We start from the raw sequence: 19,838 nt of genomic DNA, 5'->3' as shown, positions 1-19,838 counted from the left end.
TAAAAACGGCCACGACTACTTGGAACTGGCGTTACGGCATAGACAAAGCGAGATACCTCGGGGGGTCTTGACGAGATGGAAGATATAGGTTTTTTGGTGGAACTCGGGAAATAAACTGCATTACCGTGTTGCTCATCATTTTGCATTGCTCGCTCCTTGTAAGAATCTTTTTCAGACACGGTATATGGCCACTTGCTACTATATCCACACGCTCCCGTCATCAACGATACTACTCCTGGGGTCAAAGGTACTACTACTGTTGGACTCAACCTCCTTCTCCTTCTCCTTCTGCTTCCCGCTCTCGGTCGCCCCGGAAGCTGTTCGAGCACGCATCTCGGAAGCCCCCTAGGTCGACGAGATGCCGCTGTTATTCCGGCTCGGCCCGTGGCCCGGCCGCTTGGGCTTCCGGAAGCAGGCAAACTCGTTCTTGCTGGCGTCGCGCAGGCGCTTGAGCACGTTGCGCATCTCACCCAGCTCGCCCTGCAGGCGGGCGCGGGCCTCGTTGTCAGTACGCGCGTCGAGCTCCTGGTAGATCTGGCTCTGGAGCTCCGAAGCGCGCTCTGAAGTGTAGTGGCTGAGGGTCTGGGCGACAAACTCGACGTCGAGCGTCGCCTGCATGAGGGCCTCGAGAGAGTAGCGCGGGCGTCGGCGGAAGGCCTCAAGGAGCTGGACCGAGGTCTGCTCGAGGAGGAAGGACAGCACCTCAAAGGTGAGGGCGGGCGCCGTGGTTGAGACCTGTGAATGGACGAGGACCAGACTGAGGAGGGCCTCATAGACATATGGCTTGGCCGTTTGGGTGCGTTGTCCATGACCAGGGGCCCAGTCGGGAGCAGAGACGCCGGACTGAATGATGTCGCGAAGACTTTCGATCGACTGCTTGGTGTAGGATTGGAAGAGTCGCTCGTGGATTTGTCCGAGGACTTCACGGATCTTCTTTGACTCCTCCATCAACTTGACAAAGAAGGCATTTTCAAACTGCAAGTTGAGACTCGGCACGACCTGCGAGCGGAGTGATTGGAGGTTGCTGAGGGTCATGAGCATGCGTATGTTCTATAAGTAATGTTAGCAAGACGAGGCTACCAGGATTGTTGAAATGTCACTCACCCTGTCTCCAGAATTCAACGCCGCTTTGCCCGCCATCGAAGGTATCGCGGCTGACGCAAGTGATCCCTCGCCATCGATGGACCAGTCATCTTCGGTCCTCTTCAGAGAGCGCTCGGCGTTCTCAACCATTCCACTCAAGGCCTTGTACAAGGTGGAAACGTATTGACTGCGCACCATCTGAAGCAGCTTCGCCGGAGGCGGCAAGACAATATCTCCCGCTCCTGGCTTGGACATGGCGTCAGAGATATATAGGATCTTTTGCATTCCCGTGAGCAGAGCACCTTCAAAGGCAGCAAAGCTCGCCGGCATTCTTGTCACATCACCCAGCTCGGCCGAACGTTCCCAGTCCTCTGCATACTTAATGTTTTCGGCGTCCCGGTTCCACGCAGCGCACAAGGCAGTGACACAGCGCTCTCGTGAGCCTCCAACGAGGGTCTTGAGGCGTTCCAGCACTTGATTGTCTCCTGAGGCAATGGGATCAATGCTCGCCATATCAGATGCTCCTGAGCCAACAAGGGTGAGCATCTTGGATAGGTAGTGAACTCCACTGATGGAGTTTGACCAAGGCGGCCAGAACGCAAGCTTCTCCCATGCCTCACCTCTCTTGGGTGATGGGGGCGGCAGGTTATTCGGGTCAAAATTGAAGCGAGGATCTCGTGCCGAAGTAGGTGTCAGGCCACCAGATCTGGGGGTATGTGGTACAGGAGAAGGTGAGTTTGGAGTTGGTGGCAATGGTGAGAACAATAGCGAGACGTCTTCAGGTGGCAGATCCACGAAGAAGGCAAAGACGTGCTCACGTAGCATGTCCACCAGTTCGACTGCTCCCTTCCGCAACTCGCCGATGCTCTGCGGCGATAACTCATGATGGTGCTTGGATTCTCCGAGATATCCCACGGGGAGAGTTGCTTGGGACTTGCCATCAATGAATCCTGAGACCATCTGCCAGAAATCCACAACCTCAGCGAGAATGCCCTTGGACGACAACAGGCTGCTCAGGAATGAGAGCATCTTCTCCCAAAGTTCAATAACATCGGCAGAGTCGAATGTGAGAGGCTTGCCCTCGATGACCGGCCGGCCAAGAGATCTCAGATGAGCTGCGATCGCGCTGGGGTTTGGTTTATCGGCGACAGCCAGTCTGCGACGAAGCACCTCAATCTCAACCTTTGAGCGGTCTGCTGTTGACTGGATCTTGCCCTTGAGATAATCATATCGGCTCAGAAGCCAGACCCAGATCGGGTTGTCGTCAGCGCCAAGTTCAAGGAGCAGACTAATGAGCTCTGTATGCTGATCTGAGGCTCTACCGGTCATCGTGTCCGACTTGGATGCCGTATGAAGGGTGACAAGCCTCTTCCAGACATCGCGCTTGAAGCTCCGAATCTGCTGGTCCACGTCATGCCACATCCGCGCCGCCATCAATAGTTGATAGAGTTGCGGCTTAGTGGGAGTGTCTCCTCCTATCTCATCGGATAATCGTCGCGCTTCATCTGCAATCTTCCTGGCCTTGTTAAACTCCTCGACGAGTGACTCATAGTCCTTGCGCTTAATACTGTCAGCTACCTGGCTGCTCAGCTCCACGTAGTCCTTGAACCTAGTCATGTGGTTTGACACGGTCTTGAGGTTCTCCTCCTTCTCGCGTCCTCCCAGGGCAGGGCCCCAGACGTCCTCAGCTTTGGCTGAAACGTCCAGTAGAGGGGCCTTGATACCCAGAACACCATACTCGCTCTCCTTGGTAAGCGCGTTCTTCTTTCGCGTATCAGCAGCCGCAGGTGATCCAAGCGGGTTGCTGAGTCCCAGCCCAGCCCCAACGCCGCTGTTCCGGAAGCTACTGCGACTAGCAGCGCGGGAATGACCACGAGCGCGGGCGGAAGGCGGTTCGACGCCGCGATACTTCATCTCCTTATAGACATTATCTATAGTAGCTTTCGCCTTGACGAATCTTTCAAAGTTCGTCTCCACCAGGACTTTGAGTGAAGCCGACTTCTGATCGATGGATTGTGAGAGAACGTCGAGACCGGTGAGCAAACTTCGAGTGTCGGCAGTCGCATGCATCTGTGAAAGGAAGAGCGCAGGAGAAAATGTCGTCGAGGAGAGGAGAAATCGGTTTCCTGAGTATCATGCCAAGTCAGTCTCCGTCCAACAATAGCTATGGGCGATGCGGTGCCGTACGGAGACGGTGATCATCTTGAAGCGGCAGGCCAAGATGCTTCAGCGTTCTAACGACGCTGTCTGTAGTTCCTAGGGGGTCTGGCTCATCCTTCTGAACCAGGTTTCCAACACCGCCCTTGCCACCTTCTGAGCCTGGGATCACGCTCTTTCGCGTGCTCACAGCTCTCTCAAGCGCCTGGTATCTGGACTGTCTTCGCTGCAGCTTGACATCCTTCTCGTCGTCGTCCGAGTCAAGGTCTTCCAGGTCCTTCTCGGCCGGCCATTCTGAAGGATACAGTGTAGGGATCTGGTAGAAATCGAGGATTGTGCGCTCAGTGTCGGCCATGATGACGACGGAGCTTAAGCTAAAGGTGGGACAATCAGGGGATGCGGCGCATGCTCGTTTCGGTGGGCGGATTGGATTGCGCCTGGTCGGCGCTAGTAGAAGCAGCTCCTCTGCGTAATATAGGATCCGCTCGTGACGATAATTCGTGTCGTGGTGTCTTGTTACAGCGGCCGTCGTGCGAGGCGACGTTGGTTTAAAGACTCGATGCTGTGCTGTGAGCTGTAACTAAGCTGCCGCATGCATGTGGCTGGGCCGTGGTGGTGAAACGCTCCAGCCTCAAGTGTGGCTCAGACCTGTGACGTGCATGGCCTAAGCGCGCGGTGTGGCTAGTGAGGGTCCTGCAAGCAGCAAGTGAGGCGCGGCTCCCCACCGGCCCCTCGTCGGCTCGGAGAGGCCGTTAGGGTAGCAACAAAAAAGGTGCTAAGCGGAAGTCCGGCGGCATACGAGGCTTGTAGCCGAAACAAGATCTAGAAAAAACGCGGAAAAGTGGAGGCTGGTGGATCCGTGCGCCACAATTACCACCGTATATCCACAATTGCCCGTGCCTCGCGGTGGCTAGTGGCTCTCTTTGGGCTGTCATTGTGGCTCGTCGGCTCGCAGCATTGGCCCATTCGTTCTTTTCGGCTCACCCATCCATTGCCCTTGGAAACTTCTAACTTTTGGTCCCATCAACTCTTTCTCTCAAGAAACCTCTCTTTTTTCCCTTCCTTCTCCTCCACGCCTCTCCCCTCCTCCTCCTTGCTTCTCCCGCGGTAGTCACCCCGTCTAATTGCATCGCTCGTCCTCAAAATGCTGGCCATTCGAGCTCTCCAGACCTCTGCCTCGCGGCACGCCGTGCGCGCAGCTCCCCGCGCTGCTGTGTCGTGGGCCGTCTACGTATGAGATCACCACCACCCGCCAAACTCTCTGCTCGAGTTTTAGCACAACACCACCAATCCTTTACTAACTATCTCTTCAGAACCGATGCTACTCGACCGCTGGCGAAAAGGTGGCCAAGTATAACGGCACCAAGGATGCCAATGTACGTTTTGCGCTCCCTCATAACACAGCATTTGGATGATCCTAGCGTTCGGCTGGGCCGAGCATGGTGCCGAGATAAAATAGCTCAGTCACAACGCTTGGCTACAGCCTCGGTCACAATTGACAGTCTGCTAACATGATGCGCAGGGCAACTTTCTTGTCAGCTTGATCGAGGGTGACGGTATTGGCCCCGAGATCTCCCAGTCCGTCAAGGACATCTTTGCCGCCGCCAAGGTATGTCATGACAACTCGCCTCGTGTAAGACGAAAAGGCCTGTGCTAACAACAACCACCTCTAGACCCCCATTGCCTGGGAGCCTGTCGACGTCACCCCCATCATCAAGGACGGCAAGACCGCCATCCCCCAGGACGCCATCGACAACATCGAGAAGAACAAGGTTGCCCTCAAGGGTCCCCTCGCTGTATGTTAACCCGAGCGCAAATCCGTCGCATCCGGCGCACCTCGGACAATGAATGGCCATGTCCTCTAACATGATGCTCCAGACCCCCGTTGGCAAGGGCCATGTCTCCCTCAACCTGACCCTCCGCCGAACCTTCAACCTCTTTGCCAACCTGCGACCCTGCCGCTCCGTCGCCGGCTACGAGACCCCCTACGACAACGTCGACACCGTCCTGATCCGAGAGAACACCGAGGGCGAGTACTCTGGCATTGAGCACGTCGTCGTCGATGGTGTCGTCCAGAGCATCAAGCTCATCACCCGCGAGGCCAGCGAGCGTGTCCTCCGATTCGCCTTCCAGCACGCCGAGTCCATTGGCCGCAAGAAGGTCCGCGTCGTCCACAAGGCCACCATCATGAAGCTTTCCGACGGTCTCTTCCTCAAGGTCGCCGAGGAGGTTGCCAAGGACTTCCCCGGCATCGAGTTCGACGCCGAGCTCCTCGACAACAGCTGCCTCAAGATGGTCACCGACCCCACCCCCTACAACGACAAGGTCCTTGTCATGCCCAACCTGTACGGTGACATTCTCTCCGACATGTGCGCCGGTCTCATCGGCGGTCTGGGCCTCACCCCCTCGGGCAACATCGGTGACGAGTGCTCCATCTTCGAGGCCGTCCACGGTTCCGCCCCCGACATTGCCGGCAAGGGCCTGGCCAACCCCACCGCCCTCCTCCTCAGCTCTATCATGATGCTGCGACACATGGGTCTCACCGAGCACGCCTCCCGCATCGAGACCGCCATCTTTGATACCCTCGCCGAGGGCAAGGCCCTGACCGGCGACCTTGGCGGCAAGGCCAAGACCCACGAGTACGCCCAGGCCATCATCTCGAGGCTGTAAATACCCTCCCACCTAGTTTAGATACCTGCTGCTTGGCCCGGATGTAGGCGCGTTTTCCTTTTGGGGAGTGATTGATGTAAACTGTACCACACCTAGATTCAGGCTACGGCGAAATGATTACGGAGTTGTCCTTCACACAGACTCGGATTTCTCATGAGAAACTGGTGACGCCCAGACTACGCACAGATTAGGTTTGGCTGCTGGTGTCTTGGTATAACGAGATGTAGTTGATGCATGAATATGATTTTCTTTGTTGAAGCAATATATGGACCATGTGCATTGGTGATTTATTTCCATTTTCTTTGTGCAATAATGCACTCACTACAAGTTGTCCTCCAGCCGTTGTTGTGGTGTTGAACCGCTTATCTGGCGGGGTTCTTTATCAGATAAGCGGCCGGGCTAGTAAAACATCCAGGGTAGTGGAGGTTCCTAAGGTGGGGGGACGCTCAACTACTTACACTGAGTTGCGAATACCTTCACAGCGAATTCATGCAACCGGGCGGATGGTTTAGTGGAATAATACTCCTATTGTTCATTACTATTGGAGTGGTCCAGGGTTCGAGTCCCTGTTCGCCCAGGCTTCAACGGTCAGATTCAGTGAGATTTCCAACGTCGTTGCTGACTCTTTTTTGCGGAAACAGGCAGCAACCGGACCCAGGCCAGCTGCATAGCAACAACTTTAAACCAGGGTTCTCAGTTTCCATGGAATCAATACATCTACCCAATGTTTCAAGAGGGATATAATTAACCGTTACCTTCTTCAAAGGAAACAACCTCAAGTCAACACTCTCATTCACCCCTTTTACACATCTTTAACCCTTACTCTTCCACCAGACCACCACTTACAAGCGAGTGGGTTACCGTCAGCAGGCATAATACTAGGCACCAACGCAATCCAGTCACTGGTTATTTTCTTCAACACATCTTCACATGGATCGATTCACAATAGGAACAGCATCACATCTCGGCTCCGTGACATAGCATGATTTTAGATCCCACGATATGCTCAAGTCTCAACTCCCATTTCGCTTGAAACCAAGCCCCATTAAAAATGCGTCGCTTCGTAACATACATACATACACACAGACCCAAAATCGTGATAACTCGCTATATCCAATCGTCCCATGAATCGCTCCTCCTAGTCCTTTCCAAAGCTGATGCCGAGGAGCCAAAGGCATCATTTTCCCATCACAACCCACCCATGACTCCAGGTGCTTCCTTTCCAATATCCAACCAACATGCGACTTTACAGTCGTCCAGTCCGAATCTCCTTGTCAAAGATCCTGACCCCCCAAACTTCGAAAAACTGCAACACCCCAACTGTTTTGAGCCGAAGTCGCTTTCCACAGTTTGACGCGTCGTCGTCATCGTCATCGCTTTCACTGTCGGACGCCCAAGTCGGTAGCACGGGAGAGCACTGTCATTATGGTGAAGGCCCATAGACAGCTTTTCCTTACCCTTGTCTCTCCTCTTGGGCGCCTCTTCAGGAGTGTCTGAAGGCCTGATCACTCGGTCTAGCCTGTCATCTTCCATTGCAATCCACTCCAGCTTCAACTCGGGATGGTGTGAGAGGTTGTCCACGATAAAGTTGAGAATCTCGCGCATGACCCAGATACAAGTGTCATTGTTCCTGAACCGAAGGATGTTGATGGCACGAAGGTTGACCAACCCAGCAAAGTATTGCATAAAGGCATGCTGTCATTCATGTTAGCCGGGCTCGCTCAAGGATTTCACTAGACTTACCACCGCGTGGATGTTCATACTCAGAGCCAGCTCCTCTAGCTGTGCTCCGCGGTTGCAGATGAGAATCATTGCCTTTTGGTTGGCATCCCAGACAGAGCCGTTGGACTCGTCCTTGATCATGAGCCTCCTGAGTGTGGGCATGTGCTTCTTCAGCACCAGTCGACGAATCTGATCAATCGTTACAGTGGTTCGAGGTGCGAAGCTCTCGGGCTTGAACTTGGGGCTTCGTTCCAGCATGAAGAGGTCGTGAAGCTCATCCAGCTGCGACATGCAGGTGAGGAATGCCGTCGACACATTGTCCGTAAAGACGCTCCGCAACGCCAGCGGGTGAATCTTGTTCTCCTTGGAAAGCATCGTCCAGATTGGACTCTGGTTTCCCACGTTGAGGAGGGTCAAGTTCCTGATGCATCTCAGGTCAATGGCCCTCGACAGGACGGAGGCTTTGACCGGGATGAGGTGAATTCCCAGTGTTTCAAGGGCGATTCCGCGTGTTTCTCGGATATAGTCGTCCATCGACTGTTGCAGATCAGCAGTGTTTGCCAGTGGCTTTTCCTTGAGTTCTTTCTGGACTTTATGGACTTCGGCGTCGGTTGCCCTTATCTCGCGCTCAACGTCCAAAACGCACTGCTTGAGTCTCTTCATGCGGCCCTCTGCTTCCATGACCTGCTCGATATCCACGCCATTGCTGTCAGCCAGCAGTGTAGTAATCCTCTGATTGAGTGAAATAATGTCATTCTGAAGGTGCGACAGATTCAACAGGAACGTCTCATAATCCGATCGCTGATCATCTAGTGCTTCGAATAGTTTCCTGAGGCCGGATTTAGAGATCGTAGGTGGCGTCTTCGATGGTGTCTTTGAGGAAGAAGTCGGCTCCGGCGTTTCTTGGGGTTGTGGCTCAGGTTGCTTGTCATCCGAATCCTTGGTTTGCTGTTCATCGGACTCTTCATCCATGTCTTCCACCATATCCAAATGCTCGATCTCGATATCCTCGGGCGACAAATCGCCGCTAGGGCCCTTGTTTTTGGATCGATCAGGCAAGGTTACCGAAGTCTTGGTCTCTGAGTCCGAGCTAGCATCCTTCTCGGCTGGTTGCTCTTCACCATCCTTGGGCGCCGCTGAGCTGCTATCAGATGGTCCATCAGGCTGCTGAGATGGCTGTTCGCAAGAGTCTGCATACTTTCTTGCAGCCTTTTCGATCATATCCAAAATGTCCTGCTGCGCAGAGGTGAAGTCACGCGAACCGTTGACATGTGACATCAACCTTGAAGACACACTCTTGATAGACGACACAAATTCATCACGAGGGTCGACCGAATTGCCATTGTTGTCCGCCTCCTGGCCTTCTGGCTGGCTGCACGCCACATCCCGGGGCTGTGATGCAATGCCGGTTTCTTGGTGATGGATGATTCAACATCAAAGATCTTTCCTAGGATGGCTTCTTGAAGCTTGCGCTCCTCTTGAGAACGGAATGTCTTTGCAGGGCCAGTTGCATCGAAATTGGTGCTTTGAGAAGCGGGGACAACCTGGAACTCGTCGTCGACATCAGAATCATCCGGATCAGAATCGGGCGGCGGTCGCCTCGCCTGCAACGCCATGGACTCGGAGAGGGACAGGTGCAACTCAGTCAGGGTCGAGGCTGAGTTTCTGACACATGCTTTCAGCTCATTTATCGACTCGAGACTGTCTATATCAAGGACGGAGAGGCTTTTTAGTCTCTTGAATCCTGAAAGTGTTGGGGGCTCTTGAGCCTCTGACCCGCGCTTTCCCGCCTTTGTCTTGGAAAACTGCTTCGACAGGGGCAGCATGGATGGCGGCGAAGCGCTCAAAACCGGTCCCGAGTTCACGCCGGTGAGAGGAGCTGAGAAGACGGGTGGGGGCGGAGGCGGAGGGATGTCATAGTAATGAGCAGTCACTGGTGGAGGTTCGTCAATGACCAGTGGAAGAGGGGGCGGCGTCATGTAATAGGTCTCTCCAGCCTGCATGCGAATGTGGAATTTGGTCAATGTCCTGATCTTGTGTAGTTCTCGGTAGACAGGTCTACTGAGTTCGACTCGGATGTTCCACCTAAGAGAAGTCAGTCGCTAAGGAGTCAGGGAGAATGGAGCAATGCTTAGACACATACCTGAAGGTCTCGAGCGACTTGGCCTTCTTCAGGGTCAGGTAGAGAAGAGTGTTCAGAAACTTGCCGCAACTAGCACTGTATAGATATGGTTTATAGGCATGTTCAGCCTTAATGCCAGTGCTCACCGTATCCATGGACAGTTCCCTGAGATGCTTGGCATAGTTGTACTCGCTCGTGGTAAAGGTGTCAAGGCCACCTGCGAGGCCGTCGATGGGTGACTCGAATCTGACATCATCGTCGTCTGGGAAGAGAATGTTGAAGCTGCGGTAGAGCTGAGCAGAGGCGAGGTCGTGGAAGTGCCGGGAGACGAGCGCGCAACATATCAGATCCGACTGGGAACACTATGAAGGCATTAGTAAATGCATCATGTTGGATGGATGTACATCTAGGACTGCGCACATGGGACAAAATCTCCTGTTGAGTCTCGGCCGGGAGATCCAGAAACGTGAGCGCGGTCCTGGGCGGGGTGGCAGCCTCGTCGCCGGCAGCCTCCGCAACCATGATGTATGAGCGGGGGCAGCGTGGCAACTAGGCTGGCTGGACCGACGACAATGGTTGTCGAGAGGAGTTTGTATGCGGAGAAACAATACGCAGTAGGAGGCGCGGGTGAGAGGATGAAGTTGTCGTCTCGAGGCCGGAGCGGATGGTGGATGAAGCGATGGATGGCTCGTCTCGCGATGCGACTTGGGGATGCGATGCGGATGCGCCTGATATTGATGAAGTCGAAAGATGGTCGCCAGTAACGAGAGTCACAAAAAGTTATAGGCTAATACCAAAAAGAGGGAGCCGAGTGGCGATTCCAAAAGGTTATATGTAGGTACCGTAGGCGCTGTCGTTGCTGGCTGTGTCTTGAATATGGGACGGGTTGAGGAGGGACATGGGTTGGGGAGAAGCAAGTCGCAAGTTGCTCTGTCGCGGGTCCCAGGTTCCGGGGTCTTTGTTGGTTGGACCTACCGGCGGAGGGCTAAGATGTGGATGCTGGTTGATGTGGATGTGGACGCGGACGCGGACGGTGGGCGGGGCGGATCAACGATTCCCAGTCGGGGTCCGACAGGTCGGGATATGGTGCTACTTTATTACCACGGCGGTTAAGGAGTCAATAGAGATGTTGGACTGTTTATGGGTCAGAGGTTTTCCAGACCGTCTACCCAGATATAGGGTATCTATCTTCATAGATAACTACCATCGACTATCCGGTTTGCCTTTCACAGGTACCTCTCCTACAACCAAACCTGCGGCTTGCTCTCCCGACGGCACGAACCGAAAATAGAGGATATTAAGCGTGTACCCCCAATGGTCTTGGCGTTTCTCGCCCTCCGGCATTGTGCGACAGAGAGAAAACAGAATGACGCTGTTGTAAATGTCCGACATGAAAGTCAACCCGCCTTGCCTACAGGGATCACGGTTGTTTCAAGGTAAAGTGCGTTGACAAGTGTATTTTGGGTCAGTCACTCAGTCATTCACTCATCCGCTAGCCAGGAATCTTTGTTGGCTAGTGGAGATATCCAGTGCTGTTCTTGAAATCAGAGTCAGGAATACGGTGAAGCCGACAGTGAGGCGTCCGGTCTGCCTAACAATCCATATGCCGATGCTGAATTCTCCCACAGACTCCGGGCGATCTCATCGACACGTGGCCATACTTGACTTGCAGCCCTGCACTGTCGGGACCCTGGGTAACTGGCAACGAGACATCCATTCCCATCTGATCTGAGGACGGGATGTTTAAACATTTACAACCACCCGGGTCGCCCGCACTTGCATTTGTGGAGAGGCAACTATTGGCAGCTGGACCAAGATGTTGGTGAGCACAAAAGTTTGACAAATTTCTCTGTGCATCAAAGCTCGAATCCATCCATACAAAGTGGTGTGTACTCTGGTTTTTGTGCGAGTGCTTTGGGCACGTTACTCTGCAGCCCCTTTGTTGCTTGGACTCTCCGTGTTGGTCTGGATGAAAGGTATGGAGGTTACCTACCTCAATAGTCACCCCCGACAATTCGTGCCTTCCAAATCCGTTTTTAGCACAAAGCCTGAGCTGGCGCTGCTTTTACCTGAGCACATAGGTGAGCTAAGGTGATTAAAGCCTGAGCTGAGTGCTTGGCATGCTTAGGTTAACCGCACAGTTTCTGACACAGTACACTGTACTGTGTGCCAGGCTGCTGGCACACAGCCCAGTTCCAGGGTCACTGTGGACAATTGTGGGAATGGTCTCGAATCGCAGAAGATGCGACCCGGCGAGAGGCAGCGACATTGGTGCCCAGATTCCCGGTGCGGCTGCCCCGCCGCCGCAGTTTATCTTCGTGATTTAATTGATCTCCGCATTTCCAGCACTCTAGTCACGATATTATGACACATGCTGTTTCTCTGTTAGCTCTCATGATGAGCGTCAATACATGATACAACTTGGCCGAAATGAAGTAAGATTTATCGCGCAAGTGTGAACATTCTGAATTGTCTAGCATCATCCGCCTACAATACATGTATCAAATCTCCTGCCGAATGCCAGCCCCCCAAACGCCGTAAAGCTAGCAAAATAAAACACAACGCCTTGACCTGTGCTTGATAAAAGGAAAACTCCCCTACTCCAAAGCGCGAGCGAGCATGTAGCGAGGGCCATGTTGCATCCCTCGATCCTCGTCACGGCTGCTCATGCTTTCTTCGAGCTATTTCGCAAACTGGTCCATCTATTCTTGACCGACGACTGCGCCGGTCCGAAGGTATTCAAGAACCCAGCTAAAACGATAACGCAGAACGTATTGGCTTGCAACCTTCCATTCTGGTGTTAACTCGAAGAACAGCGTCTCCCAGAACTGAGTGTCTTCTGCGTCCTGATCACTGAAAACGACCTGATGCACCCCTCTCATAAGGCTGATGAGGATTCGTAGCGTTGAGGTCTGGTGTTGGGCCCACATTGTTGGCCCATCTCGTGCCAGCACAATCTCGAATCGCCCCTCTGGTAGCGCAGAATCTTCGGACTGAGGCTCTAGAGTTCCAAGGAGTTTAGAAGCCAGTGCTTCATATCGAGCAGTGTCTGATGGCCATTGGAACAACGATTCTGATACACTTGCTGCCTCCAGGGCCCATTCGTTGCCTTGGCAACCCTCGACGCCATCTTTGTGACTTCGCATGGAAGACATCTGCGAGGTGCTGATCGGACTTGGTTGGTCGTCCTCGTCTGCTCTGCAACCATCTTGATTCGGGTCGTACCGCCAGCGAGGAATGTTCTGTAAGTGAGATGGGTGCCAAAACGTTGAAGACTTGCTCTTACAAATCCTTGCAAATTGCAAAGGACCAAAGAGCTCCAAGCGCTCTTGTGTTACACCGTCCGCGAGTAGTTGAGCCTGCACAGAGTACCAAACCTCGAGAATCAAGCTGGATCGTAAACGTGGGATAGTGTTATTCGCAGATGTCGGGTACAAAGGACAAAGGCCATGTTGAGAGAAAACCTTTCGCGCGAAATGCATGCAAATCTGGGAAATACGAGCAGAGATGTGACGACTGTTAGAGGTGGGACGATTGTGAGCAGGGAGGGTGGCGATTCTAAGCATAGAGTTTAGTGTGGAAACCATGTAGTACCTGCAGTAGGAAAGAGGCTCACCAGTTATCCGTGGCCAAACATCCTTGTGAAGAAAGCCTGGCAGGTAACGCGGCAAAAACCAATTGACAAAGGTCTGCGAGGCTGGGCCTTGTCTTGTGTAACCGGATCGAATCAGAAGGTTCTTGATATTCGCTGATGTTTCCTGGCCATCTTCCAACGCTGGAATGTGGAAGAAAGTGTCGTTTTCGTTTCTTGGCTGTTCAATAAGGCCATTCTGATTGAGATGCTGTTTGAAGAAGGAGAGCTCTTTCCAGTACTCCGTGAACTTGTGCACTCTCAATGAGACAAACCCCATGTTAGAGCGCCGTTCCAAGTGCTTGTAGATGCGCTTGACGTCGTCAACACTCTCGTCCACTCCTTGGTCGCGCATAAGCCTTGCTATGAGCTCATAATTGACGCCCTTCCTGGCGGACTCGATGTTGTAAATTGACGTTGCGGAGTTCTGCGAAACCGCGATAATAGTGCGCATTTCAGCCTGAGAACAGAGAAAGCTGAGAGGGTGCGCTCCAAAGGGCTTGCCACCTTGCTTGAGAGGCAGCGCTCGGTTCAGACCTCTGAATGCTGGCGGGGGCATGTTTCTCGGCCTACATGCTGCGCCGTACCTGGCAGCGTAGAGGTCGGCCATGGGGTTTCTCGCTGGGCTGAGAGTACCAACCATTACCATGTCAATAGACTCTGCCAACATCAAGAAGAATTGCAGATGCATACGATAGTTTCCGTGTTGACCTTCAGTGAAAGGAAATATTGAAAGGATTGTGACACGGACGGGGCCCACGCTAGGATCAGCAAGCTGCTGATAGCAATAGAGTGGTTGATTCCTCTTCGTCTTCTGTTTGCCTTGGTCTTGAGCCTCATGGGTCTCCAAGTCAGGCGTTGTAGTAGGTCTTTGCGTGTTACCAACGAGGATCTTCTTAGCGGAATTAATGCCTGAAACATGGTCTCCCACTCTTCGAGGCAAAAGAGTATTCCCTGCGAGATTCGGCCGCGTTGCTGCAGCCTGCCCTATATAAGCAAGGTCTTGTTTGACGTTGCCTATGGTGGGCAGAGTTTTTTGCCTAGCATGCAAGGCATAAATGCCAAGCACGTGTGGGATGCCGCTTCCCATCCACGAAATTGGAAAAGTCTCAAGATGGTCGAATATTTCGTGGTGCGAAGTGCGGCCAAGGACCGATCGAGCCCGCAATGATCTGACAAGAGGATGGAGCAGGAACTCCAGAATGCCTCTTCGAGTGTCCTCCCCTGCGTTGGCCTGGAGCCAACGAAGTATCGCCCTGGTGAAAGGCGTCGAGTCGATATCCCTGATATTCGCCTGTGCAGCTCCATCGAAAAAGTTATTGAAGATCTCCGTGTACTATCCGTCGTGTCTTTCAATGTCCTGTCGCTGCAGTTCAGAGACTAAATAAACTATTGGTTAGGAACATTGTGAAAGGCGAAGTATGCGAATAGCTGAGGAGCTTAAAGAAGGGTTGCATAGAAGTCAGGCGCTGCTTACGTGAGTCGAGGCCGAGTATCTCTTGACTATACTTAACAACCGCTTCATCGAGAACGTTCCGCAGCATCGAGCAATCGATTGTCTGCTCATTCAGACGCTCGCCAGCAGCGTCATCAACGGTAGCAGATTGATCATCAGCATCGCTATCGTTGGCATCGCTATCGTTGGCATCGCTATCGTTGGCATCGCTATCATCGGCATCGCTATCGTCGCTGGCTTCGAGATCACCTTCGTCATCTTGGCGACTGAGCGTCTCATCGATGTCCTGCTCGACTGAGATAATGGACAATAGCTGGCGCAATGCATCCGTTTGAGGTGGCAAGGACAGTCTCGGTGGAGCTTTCTTCCTGCTCTTTGCTGAGGATCGCGACTTATCGTTGGTGGCTCTTGGAGCCTTTCCTTCCTTGATATCGTAATCTTGGAGATGTGACCCCCATCGGCGTAGGGGATCCTCGTCGCCCGCTCGCTTCCGTTTGCGAGTCGGCGACATCTCAGCCCGCACCTCGATGGATAGAGGTCGTGGGGAGGGGGTCGCAATTGCTCCAGTGCGGCTTCCAGGAGGGGGGATGGACGCTTTCCGTGGCCTGATCTCCCTAGAGAGAGGCTTCAAGGCATAACATCACGGCTCGCGATATACAGATGGACTGGAATGAAGATTTGAGAAGTTGAAATGTGTTGGTTCTGCCTCTGAGTGTGGGAGACCTGACCCTGCTGGTCTCTACCTTGATCCCTGGGTGAATGCCATCTCTATTCATAATTCAAGCGGGGGGATCAGGATGGATCACGTGCGCTTGTCACTGACCATTGCATTAAAGATAAGAGATAAGCAACCAAGATCTGGGCACCGTGTGGCCACACGTGACCACACGAGTGACTCACTCGTATGCCTGCCGGCACAGACAGTAGCTAGACAGGCCAATCGAGACCATGCACACCCAACAGATCATTTCCGTTGGGTTGCTCAGAGGCCTGCCCCCACCGCCCCTTCAAGCCCTTGACGAGGGCATTGCCCCACCAAACATTGCGGGCTGTGACTCGCTTCGGCCGTCTTCGGAGCTGCGTCCAAAAAACCTCGACAGTTGGACACTCGCGCGACAACAACATTTTGTCGAGATATATCTATCAGTCACTTCCAACATTAACGTCTTGTGTTGTCCACGAAACTTCGAACAACATTCATCATGGCTCCCGAACGTGTTTGCCTGTAAGTCATTTGCCACTCAATTACTTGTTTTGGTTCGAGCAAGATAACTGACCCTTGTCCAGTGCCTACTCTGGCGGTGAGTTGAGAGCTCCAGAAGCAATGTCATCAACATCAACATCAGATATTCTGACCAATGGACAGGCCTGGATACTTCCACTATTCTCAAGTACTGCGCCCCCATGTCTTGCTTTCTGACGGATTGCGGCAAGGAGAAGACTTCGACGCTGTCAAGTCTTCGAGCTCGACGTGGAGACGACAATCATCGAAGATGTGGGATTGTTTAACAAGAGCTGACCAATGACTCTTAGGTGGCTCGTCCTTCAAGGCTATGAGGTCGTGTGTTTCCTCGGCGACTGCGGCCAGGAGGAAGACTTCGATGCCGTCAAGGCCAAGGCGCTGAAGCTCGGCGCTGAGAAGATGATCATCGAGAACGTCCAGCAGGAGCTGATTGACGACTTGGTGTGGCCCGCCATCCAGTGTAGGTCTTCACAGGCTGTTTATGGTAATGCAGCGGGTTTACTAACGGAATCCACCAGGCAACGCTATCTATGAAGGACAATGTAAGACGGTTCACCTCGGACGCTCTTCGATGACATCGCTAATGCCCTGAAGACCTTCTCGGCACAAGCCTGGCCCGGCCGGTATTGGCCAGGGCAATGGTGCAAGTTGCGAAGGATAACAACTGCACGATCCTCAGCCATGGATGTAAGTTGTCGTGGTTCAACTGGTCTCATTACTGTTCGATCCAGTCGCTAATACGTAACTCTAACCCTAGGCACCGGTAAGGGCAACGAGTAAGTCCTGATCATGATCCCGATACATATGTTGTCGCCCTCTGTCGCTCTTGCACCGTACTAACTTCCTTCTTCTAGCCAAGTCCGCTTCGAGCTGGCGTGGAAGGCATGTGACCCCAAGATGAAGATTCTGGCCCCCTGGCGCATCCCTGCGTTCTTCAACCGATTCCAGTAAGCCTCCTTTTGTGTTCACTACTGCATATTCAAGCTAATCATTCCGCAGGGGACGTGCCGATCTTCTCAAGTTCGCCGAGGAGCAGAACATCCCCGTCAGCTCCACTCCCAAGGCCCCCTGGTCTATGGACGACAACATCATCGTATGTATGAAAGGTCCCATTGCTTCTTCGTAATACTGACTATCGATCCGATAGCACTGCTCATACGAGGCCGGTGTAAGTCCTCCTACGGGAACACCTCTCTTTGCGCCCTGTTGACCCTGAACTTGCTAGATTCTCGAGCAAACAGACATGGAGCCCCCGAAGGACATGTGGAAGCGCACAGTTGGTGAGGCGACTCAGCCTACACACTTCTAGATTTTGCGCTAATGCCTCTCCGAAGATCCCCTGGACGCTCCCGATGAGCCCACTCGCTTCACCGTCCACTTTGCTGAGGGTGTTCCCGTTAAGCTTGAAGTTGGGGGCAAGGCCGTGACTGGCTCCTTGGAGATCTTCAAGGAGGCCAACGAGTTGGGCCGTGCCAACGGTAGGACTGCGAATCGAAGGGCTTTCAAGCGAGTACTGACGTAGTCCCAGGTATTGGACGCGAGGATATCGTCGAGTCGAGGTTCATCGGTAAGCCTACTCTCAGGGAACTTTAACATCAGCACGCGATTGCTAATTTTTTATTTCAGGATTAAAATCTCGTGGTTGCTACGGTCAGTCGCGTTTATTTCCTTGCTTTTCTAATGATTTGTTGTTGTTGGAGACGTCTTTGAGGTTGCGGATGCATTGTCGATGTTTTGGTGTGCGCGGCCGGCGACGTAGATCATGGCACCGTCGCAGGCGACACCTGTTCCACTCTCCCCCATGCACTTTGACAGGATGTTCTAACCTTGTATGCAGATACCCCCGGCCTGACTATTTTGCGCAAGCTGCATCAGAACCTGGAGGTAAATTGTCACCTCCTTGAGCATTGGATTGGCTCATGCTGCGGTGTTTGATATTCCTTGATGCGATTCCAGAGTCGTCTCTTGGGCCGAAATCCTCTTGCCGTTTACAAGCGGGGCTGCCTCAAGAGCCCTCGAAAGCCTAAAGGGCTCAGGCTACTGGCCAAAGCAGCTGGACCTCCGCCCCTGAGGCCCATGGCTTCTGCAGTCCGGCCTTCGTGTGGCAGTCTTGACCAGCGCTCTGGGCTTGTGCCGTTGCCCATTGCAATACAATACCAATCCAGGGAGTCAAGAGTCACCTGAGCATGAGCCAATCCAAACACTCTCTATCTTTAATAAGTATAGGACTCCAGTTAACGATTGCTCAGGGTCTCGTGATGGATAGCAAGGTGCGCATCATTCGCGACCGTCTCTCGGATGACTGGGCGCAATGTATATACAACGCGCGTAGCCCCTTCTCTTCAAGCTCTGTCGGATTAGACATTGCTGACATCTTTTCAGGGAATGTACTTTACGCCTGAGCGCGAGTTCGTTCAGCAGTCGATCTCTATCAGCCAGAAGCAGGTTGATGGCAAGGTCGAAGCTCTGGCTTACAAGGGCAACGTTATCATCGTTGGCCGCTCCAGCGAGACATCCAATCTCTACAGCGAAGAAGAGAGCAGCATGGTAAGTACCTGAAGAGGACCACTTCGGATCAAAACTAACATAAGAAATGCAGGACACTCTTGAAATGGATTGGAGTGTCGAAGACACAACTGGGTTTATAAACGTGACTGCTATACGCATCGCCAAGTATGGCGAGCGCAAGATCAGGGATGGCGAGCCCCTTTCCAAGCGTAAGTAGACAGACTTGGGATGCTAGCCTTCCAGCGCTGCAGAAGCTTTTGGTAGACGGAGGAAGATCGGCGAGAATGGAATGGTTTATGTTGTGCTTGGACATCACGAGTACGAGAAACAATAAGAAAAGTTCTTGTGTAATACCTTCTTCACTGTTACCTACGCAGGTTGTGGGCAAAAGCCCTGCGATAACTCATTGTCTGACGTTACAAGGCATAGCCCTTCGTACGAGCCAGCCTTATAGGTGGTGTGAGGCAGAGCAACCGCAACGGGCAATTGCGGTTACTCGCGGATCTTTTTGGCTTAACGGTCAATTAGGTCTATTGCAAGAAGTGGAATGCCTCCACCTTCTTACAACCTCCGTACCTAGGTAGTATTATCGTCCAGATATCGCCATGGGACGAACCCGCAGCCCACCCTGAATCACAGGGATAACTGCGAGGCTAAAGCCCGTCGGTTCGGCAATGTACATGATGCATTAGTCGTCTAACTAATAATTCCCATTTCCAGCTTGCCCCCAAAATCTACGTGTTGTGCTTATTTAGCGTAACTGTCTGGCCCCGCGCCCCGGTGCCCCGTGCGGGTTACGGCACATTGACCCGAATCGATTGTCGATCGAACGTTCAGAGAGGCTGTTTCCCGTATTTATTGGGGGCTGTGTTTGAGGTCTAGGCATTTTTAGAACCCATAATACCTGCAAGTGATGATGATTTGCTACCCCGTAAATGGACCAAATACTACATTGTGTACTTAAGCGATGTCGAGTTCAGGCTTTCGTTCCCCTTGCAGAGCCGTCTCCAGGGTACGGGATGCACAGATGCATCGGGAGATGGGACCCTCCACATGCCGTTGGGACGACGAATACAGTGTGACCCAACTTTGAAACTGAAATTATCTCTGGATCAAGGACTGCAGTTGAGTTGGCCCAGTTCTCGCGCGACCAACACGCTCCCCCAACCTGGACAACTCATGGGCCAAAGTAGTTCAGCCTGGGCGCAGATATAGAACCTGATGCTGAGTGACAAGTTGCCACGGG

General features: G+C 53.0%; 5 protein-coding genes across 5 annotated transcripts; 2 read left to right on the top strand and 3 right to left on the bottom strand.

Moving 5' to 3' along the window:
- Nucleotides 1-345: 345 nt before the first annotated feature.
- Nucleotides 346-3,595, bottom strand: MRS44_006213 (uncharacterized protein; the record flags this gene model as incomplete). Its single annotated transcript, XM_046274667.2, has 3 exons — nucleotides 346-1,050; nucleotides 1,105-3,209; nucleotides 3,271-3,595. 3 exons carry the CDS (start codon nucleotides 3,593-3,595, stop codon nucleotides 346-348), a joined length of 3,135 nt encoding a protein of 1,044 aa, XP_046140203.2.
- A 789-nt stretch (nucleotides 3,596-4,384) lies between these two features.
- Nucleotides 4,385-5,910, top strand: MRS44_006212 (uncharacterized protein; the record flags this gene model as incomplete). The annotated part of the gene is made up of 5 exons (XM_046281898.2): nucleotides 4,385-4,471; nucleotides 4,554-4,616; nucleotides 4,763-4,849; nucleotides 4,914-5,036; nucleotides 5,119-5,910. 5 exons carry the CDS (start codon nucleotides 4,385-4,387, stop codon nucleotides 5,908-5,910), a joined length of 1,152 nt encoding a protein of 383 aa, XP_046140204.1.
- A 1,379-nt stretch (nucleotides 5,911-7,289) lies between these two features.
- Nucleotides 7,290-10,276, bottom strand: MRS44_006211 (uncharacterized protein; the record flags this gene model as incomplete). The annotated part of the gene is made up of 6 exons (XM_065621686.1): nucleotides 7,290-7,327; nucleotides 7,368-7,605; nucleotides 7,654-8,868; nucleotides 8,928-9,717; nucleotides 9,776-10,116; nucleotides 10,175-10,276. The coding sequence occupies 6 exons, from the start codon at nucleotides 10,274-10,276 to the stop codon at nucleotides 7,290-7,292; spliced, it is 2,724 nt and encodes a 907-aa protein (XP_065477758.1).
- A 2,180-nt stretch (nucleotides 10,277-12,456) lies between these two features.
- Nucleotides 12,457-15,966, bottom strand: MRS44_006210 (uncharacterized protein; the record flags this gene model as incomplete). Its single annotated transcript, XM_065621685.1, has 3 exons — nucleotides 12,457-14,687; nucleotides 14,863-15,455; nucleotides 15,842-15,966. 3 exons carry the CDS (start codon nucleotides 15,964-15,966, stop codon nucleotides 12,457-12,459), a joined length of 2,949 nt encoding a protein of 982 aa, XP_065477757.1.
- Nucleotides 15,967-16,043: 77 nt separating this feature from the next.
- Nucleotides 16,044-18,809, top strand: MRS44_006209 (uncharacterized protein; the record flags this gene model as incomplete). Its single annotated transcript, XM_065621684.1, has 16 exons — nucleotides 16,044-16,066; nucleotides 16,129-16,142; nucleotides 16,208-16,336; nucleotides 16,392-16,544; nucleotides 16,603-16,626; nucleotides 16,679-16,771; nucleotides 16,842-16,860; nucleotides 16,939-17,031; nucleotides 17,084-17,177; nucleotides 17,232-17,252; nucleotides 17,310-17,364; nucleotides 17,419-17,562; nucleotides 17,613-17,651; nucleotides 17,922-17,968; nucleotides 18,467-18,631; nucleotides 18,684-18,809. The coding sequence occupies 16 exons, from the start codon at nucleotides 16,044-16,046 to the stop codon at nucleotides 18,807-18,809; spliced, it is 1,239 nt and encodes a 412-aa protein (XP_065477756.1).
- Between the last annotated feature and the right edge of the window lie 1,029 nt (nucleotides 18,810-19,838).

The sequence above is a fragment of the Fusarium solani genome, assembly GCF_023522795.1.
Source record: "Fusarium solani strain SB1 chromosome Unknown bctg00000003_1, whole genome shotgun sequence".
Classification (NCBI taxonomy): domain Eukaryota; kingdom Fungi; phylum Ascomycota; class Sordariomycetes; order Hypocreales; family Nectriaceae; genus Fusarium; species Fusarium solani.
The sequence above is the reverse complement of the archived record's forward strand: the minus strand, read 5'-3'. Positions and strand labels throughout refer to the sequence as shown.